The sequence below is a fragment of the Cornus florida genome, unplaced genomic scaffold, assembly GCF_030987335.1.
Source record: "Cornus florida cultivar Cherokee Brave unplaced genomic scaffold, ASM3098733v1 CherokeeBrave_3.0.0_Hap2_Chr09, whole genome shotgun sequence".
Taxonomy (NCBI): domain Eukaryota; kingdom Viridiplantae; phylum Streptophyta; class Magnoliopsida; order Cornales; family Cornaceae; genus Cornus; species Cornus florida.
This window is the reverse complement of record NW_026775579.1, coordinates 47,156,545-47,163,487: the sequence shown is the minus strand read 5'-3', so window position 1 is coordinate 47,163,487 and position 6,943 is coordinate 47,156,545. Positions and strand designations below refer to the sequence as shown.

Genomic DNA, 6,943 nt, shown 5'->3' with positions numbered 1-6,943 from the left:
GATGATGTATCATTCAATTAATAGATTGAATACTTACATCAAACATCTGAGTAAACCTTTAAATCTTTCCTCTAAAATAAATGTTCTCACTTATTGTAGATTCCTTAGCAAAATCATTTCTCTTTCTTCTTGATGGTAATCTTCCCTTTAGGAATCACCAATATGCCTCGATGAATGACCTTAGAGTCAAGGCTTGTGGTTACCTCCTTTAGAAGAGATAGCAAATCCTAAAAACTAGAGAGAGAAAATCTATTTCCTTTTTTTCTTCTCAAAATCACACCTAAAATATACATGGACCCATGTATATAGAGGCAAAATAAAAATAAGAAAAAGAAACAATAAATCATTTTCCATCTCTAACTCAAATATCTCAATTCTAATAGGACTCCAATATCAACTTGGGCTATGGGTGAGAATCCTTTGGACTTACTATTTTCTTGGCTACTATAAATTAATAATTAATCTGGTCCATTAAACCATGGACCCAATTCAATTAATTCATAAATTAATTTCTACTCCACTAAAAGAAATTAATTGCACTCCAATTAAATAGTAAATAGCCTCTAAGTCAATGTTGCACTTTGACGTCTCTATGCATAATTATTTATCGGATAATAAAGCCATCAATCCGACAACATAATTAATATAATTATTTTGTTACCTTTGATTATTACCGGCTTGATCACAATAAAATATTTGTTTGACAAAAATAATAATTTACTAAATAAATATATATAGAAAATATTTTGTCTAAAACATAAAAAGGTTTTCGAATTTAATTTGTTATCAACCATAATCAATACAAAATAAATATAAGTAGCACTGATGTAAATATTAAGAATATAACCCTCTAAGTATTAATTACATAACTATCCAAAGTGTCGGTTTCAAGTTCCCGAAGTATCCGCTGAACAAGTCAAAATAATTGTTAATTAATAAAAGAGTCTATACTTCTCTCATACTTGAAGTCAAAAGCCATGACCGTGATAGAGAGCAATTGTATACGACGGCTCTCGCAATATATCTCAACCTATCGTGGACTCGATTCAAGTCTTAATTAATTAAATATCGATCTATAATTACCGACTTTGAACCATTTATGATTTTTAATTTATAACTTAGCATTAATTGCCATTGCATACATATATAAATTATATCTTGTAATCGAGTGGACACAATCAATTCCATAATGAGTCAAAATAATACATTCCATTCACCAATTGTATAATGCCATAATAATAATATTCAGATAAGGAACCACTACTTTTACAATCCAGATAAGAATTTGCTATGCTAGGGCACACATACCCCAACAGCTTCCCGTTGCCCTTATAGCCAATCCGAATCACATCTATCTCCCATGTTTTTCATATGATGATCAAACATCTTAATCTGTAAAGTCTTTGGGAATAGATCAGCAAAGTTCTGTTCCGATGCAATCTTGGCCATAAGTATATCTCTTCGCTTTACTATATCACGAACTACATGATGTTTCCTCTGAATGTGTCTTGTTCCTTTATGAAATTTTGAGTCCTTGGTTTGGGCTATAGCCGCACTATTATCGCAATAAAGCATCATAGGCCAATCTATATGCTCCACAACCTCTAGTTCAATTAGAAAGTTTCTTAACCAAACAGCTTCTTTTGCTGCTTCAGAGGCTGCAATGTATTCTGCTTCCATGGTTGAGTCAGCAGCACAACCTTGCTTTACACTCTTCCAACTAACTGCCCCTCAATTGAATTTGAACACATATCCAGATGTAGATCTCCTGGCATCTGGATCCGATTGAAAATTAGAATCCGTATATTTGACTGGAACCAGATCATCACCTCCATAAACGAGCATGAGACTCTAAGTTCTTCTAAGGTATTTTAAGATATTCTTCACAGCTTACCAATGATCAAGTCCAGGATTAGACTGATATCTACTGACAATCCCTACAGAGTAGCAGATGTCTGGTCTAGTACAGACCATGGTATACATGAGACTACCAACTACCGAAGCATATGGTATCCGCCTCATTAGCTCAATTTCTTTATCAGTCTTTGGAGACTGGGCATTGGAAAGAGCCAATCCGTGTCTAAATGGTAAAAACCCTTTCTTAGAGTTTTCCATTCCAAACCTGGTCAGAACTTTGTCAATGTAAGACTCTTGAGACAAGCCTATTTTCTTTTTAACCCGATCTCGCAAAAGGTTGATCCTAAGAATATAGCTTGCTTCTCCAAGATCTTTTATCTCAAATTTATTGAACAACCACCTTTTAACTGATGACAAAGCCTTTACATCATTACCAATGAGTAAGATGTCATCAACATATAAAATGAGAATCATGATGACATTACCCTGTTTTTTCTTGTAAACGCAAGGTTCAAATACGTTTTGTTCAAAGTCAAATAATTTGACTACCTAATCAAAACAAATGTTCCATGTGCGTGAAGCTTGCTTAAGTCTATAAATAGATCTATTCAACTTACACACACAGTCCTCACGACCTTTAACCATGAAATCATCTGGTTGCTTCATGTAGATGTCTTATTCAAGATAGCCATTTAAAAATGTCGTCTTAATATCCATCTACCATATCTCATAGTCATAATGAGCACTAATGGCCAAAAGAATGCGAATAGATTTAAGCATTGCAACTGGTGAGAATGTATCCTCATAATCAATACCTTTATATTGAGTGAAGCCTTTGGCAACCAGTCTAGCTTTGAATGTCTCAACATTCCCATCCATTCATCTCTTTCGTTTGTAGATCCACTTACAACCAATGGGCTGAACCCCACTAGGAAGTTCTAAAATTTCCCAGACTTTGTTAGAATATATAGATTCTAACTCTGATTTCATGGCATCTTTTCAACGATTCGTATCTATATCGGTCAACGCTTCCGCATAGCTTACTGAGTCCAACTCATGCTTATCGGGTACGGCCTCATAGACCTCACCCCAAAGCGTTAGTTTGTCGGGTTGGATGATAGTCCTCCCACTACGACGAAGGACCGGTGTAGGAATCGATGTACTAGATGATGGTATATCAACAGGGACTTCTTATGTCTCATCATTCTCAGTATTTATATTAGGTGTGTCCATGGGGGGTATATTTGATGTGCCAACCATCTCCTTTAACATTATTTGGCTACTAGGTCTGTGGTTCATAATATAATTTTCCTCTAGGTAAACAGCATGAGTGCTGACAATAGCCTTATTGTCCTTGGGATCATAAAATAATCCACTTCTAGTGCCCTTAGGATAGCCAACAAATAAGCATGCATCTGATCTTATTTCCAACTTGTTTGCCTGTTTCTTACGCATGTGTGCTGGACACCCCTATATATGCATGTGATTTAAACTAGGTTTCTGTCCAAACCACAAATCATATGGTCTTTCTGAAACAGACTTGGATGGAACACAGTTCAAGATGTACATTGCTGATTCTAAGGCTAATCCCCAAAATGATAGATATAATGTAGCAAAACTCATCATAGATCTAATCATGTTAGGTAAAGTTTTGTTTCTCCTTTCTGCCACTCCATTCTGCTGGGGGCAGTCAGGTGCGGATAACTGGCGCACAATATCCTCATTGCCCATATGATCCTTGAACTCTCCCAAGAGGTATTCACCTCCTCGATCAGATTAAAGTATTTTGATAAGTTTACCTAATCTACGCTCTATTTCCGCCTGAAACTCACGGAATTTTCCATAAGATTCAGACTTGTGTCGCATTAGGTAAATATATCCAAAACGTGAATAATCATCAATGAAAGTGATGAAGTACTCAAACCCTTCTCTCGTTTGGGTGTTCATAGGACCACACACGTTTGTGTGCACCAACTCTAATTATTTTTTGGCTTTATATCCTTTGGCTAAAAAAGCGCTTTGAGTCATCTTTCCTTCAATACAGGAATCACAAGTTGGCATAGGCTCCTCTGCCTCACAAGGTAATAAACCTTCTTTAACTAACCTTTGAATCCTATTTTGATTGATGTGATCCAATCGTAGATGCCAATAATACAATGAGTTTGGAGAAACTGCTTTTCTTTTAACATTCAATATAGATGAAGTTGCATTTAATTCATAATTTTGCATTTGATATGATCTAGGAGTTAAAATATATAGACTATCTTTTAATGCACTAGAAGTTATAACACAACCATTTAATTTAAATAAAACATTTTTCCCAAAAGTAAAAATATAGTTTTTGCAAACCAACGAAGAAATTGAAATTAAATTGCGCCTAACATTTGGCGCATAAAGACAATTTTCTAAAATAAGACTCCTCCCACTATCAAACTGCATATGAACCACTCCTACTGCTTTAGCTTCCACCTTGGTATTAGATCCCATATGCAAGTATATCTTTCCTTCATTGAGGCTTCTGGACTACTGGAATCCTTGCAATGAATTGCAAACATGATTAGTGGCTCCAGAATCTATGCACCAGGAATCTATAGATTCAACCACATTACATGCCTCAACAATGAATATACCTTTTCCTTTCCCTTGCGTGCGAAGTGTTGGGTAGTTAGGTTTTCAGTGACCTAGTTGACCGCAATGGAAGCAGTTTCATTCGCTTTCAACCCACACTTTCTTCTTTCCTTTATCCTTTTGAATCACTTTGGTTGGCATAAGCACAGTTTGGGCACCATCATTCTTCTTCTTTTTGCCCCTCCTCTTGGGCTTAGAAGTGGATGGTCCAGCAGATTGATTGTAGTTGACAGATGCACCCTTACTTTTGATTATCCCTTCAAAGGTTACCAACTCATTCAAAAGTTCAGCGAGTGAGTACTCAAGCTTATTCGTCGAATAATTAACCCTAAAAGAGTTGAGTGAGTCTAGCAATGAAGCGATAATCATGTCAACCTGAAGTTCACTATCCAAGTTGCATCCAAGGATCTTAAGTTCATTTAGAAAACCAATCATTTTTAAAGCATGATCTTGAACTGGAGTACCTTGGACCATCTTGGTGGTCATCAAGTTTGTCATAGTAGTTTGGCGTGCACTCTTACCAACTTGCCCAAACATTTCCTTGAGGTTAAGCATGATGTCTGCAGAAGTGAGATAATGAAGATGTTGACTTTGGAGTACATTCGAGAGTGAAGCAAGAATGTAGCACCTAGTCATCTCATCTACTTTATTACACTTCTTAAAAACTTCATACTCCTCAGGAGGATCCTCGGGCAAAGGTGGAAAAGGTCGGGGAGTCTTAAGCACATAATTGAACCCCTCATATATGAGTACAATATCTAGTTGCCTTTTCCAATCGATATAATTAGGTTGAGTTAATCGATTTTCTTTTAGTATGATTGCAAGTGGACTGAATGGACTAGTCATGATAAATCTGAAAAATAAAAGCATTCGTACAATAAATAAGGTGAATAAAAATAATCATGCAAAATAAAATAATTAATTAATCGTGGGTCCCTTAACCACATTGCATGAAAAATCAGACAATCAATATGCCAATAACTTATCCGATTGGCGGAATTCATTATTACTTATTGACAAGAAAAACTCATTATTTTCATATCTCTTTAGACAATGCCTTATCTTTATATAAAATAATTCTCGATTATGTTTAGCCTTTCTAAAATCACCTAGTATAGACCACTCCATTGGGAATCTAATACTATTGATTTTAGATTGAGTGTATAACGTAATTAATGCTCTAACGAAAAATCAAATATTAAATATATTGCCATTATCAGTTTAGATTCTTTAAATCATGCGTATGACCTTATTTTTAAAAATCTAACTATAATGGACATTTAATAAATATATTTTCGTGAGACAACCATTCCTGTAATCTAGACTCTTTAAATCATGCGTGGGGCCTTATTTTTAAAGATCTAATCACAGTGGTTATAATAACGAAGGCATTGGGGTAATGTATAAAAATGCCCACTCCCACTTAATTTTTAATTATTTATAATTAGGGTTTTTAATTTATGATTTAATGCATGCAAAACACCATTATTTTAATCCAATTAAATTTAGAAAATATCTAGATTTTAAATGATTCACTAATATTTAAGTTGAGGCATACTTCTTCAAAAAATTTACAAAAATAATTTTTCGTTTCCCAATAAGTGCTCTCTAATTAATTAGTAATTAAATCCAATTAATTTTCATAATTTAATTAATATAAATCAAGTCATTTAGATAAAAATCATGAATCCAATGCATGAACAATAATAATTAATAATTAATTATTCCATGCATCACATCAATAATTAAATAATAGCCAGAAACAAATTAAATGGCCAATGGAATCAGCTTTTAACATTTAAATACTATTCTTGCTATACGGGTGTCCTCCAACAGTCTGTAAACATCTATAGGAAGTTGGTACGCGCTAGGAAAATCAAAACAACGCTTGGAACGCGCCCGGAGGACCCCACACACGCTGGCACAGGCCTAGGGAGTGCAGCAGCGCGTGGCACGCGCCTTCACGCGCTGGCACTTGCTTGGGAGGTGCTGTGGCGTGTGGCACGTGTAGGGACGCGCCTGCATGCGCGTGGAGTGATGATGGCTTGGTCTGGCGTGTGCTCCTCATCCGCCAGCAAGCCCCTTGTCTCTGGCGCGTGCTCCTCATAAGCCAACAAGCCCCTTGTCTCTGGCGCGTGCTCCTCATGCGCCAGATTGCTCCTTCTCTCTGGCACGTGAGGTGTGCTCCTCATGCGGCAGATTGCTCTTTGGCGCGAAGCACTGGATCCCAGCCTCCTCCGGCTCCTCTTCTCGCCGCTGGTGATGTTCCGGTCGCTGAAAAGTCCAAAAAATTAATAAAAATCCCTAAAAAATTCTAGAAAAATCCAAAAAGAAATTCCAGAAAATTCCAAGGACCTTATTAAATATTTTTGGACCTTTCTAAAACTTCATAGTACCAATTGATGAAGATTACATGGCTTTGAAATTAACTACAATTTGGAATACAATGAAAAAAAAA

The 6,943-nt window shown here is 35.9% G+C and overlaps 1 protein-coding gene across 1 annotated transcript; it reads right to left on the bottom strand.

Moving 5' to 3' along the window:
- Positions 1–4,563: 4,563 nt before the first annotated feature.
- On the bottom strand, positions 4,564–6,677 carry LOC132272568 (uncharacterized). The gene is made up of 2 exons (XM_059773692.1): positions 6,505–6,677; positions 4,564–5,251 (listed from the first exon to the last, which is right to left on the bottom strand). The coding sequence occupies exons 1-2, from the start codon at positions 6,675–6,677 to the stop codon at positions 4,564–4,566; spliced, it is 861 nt and encodes a 286-aa protein (XP_059629675.1).
- Positions 6,678–6,943: the final 266 nt, after the last annotated feature.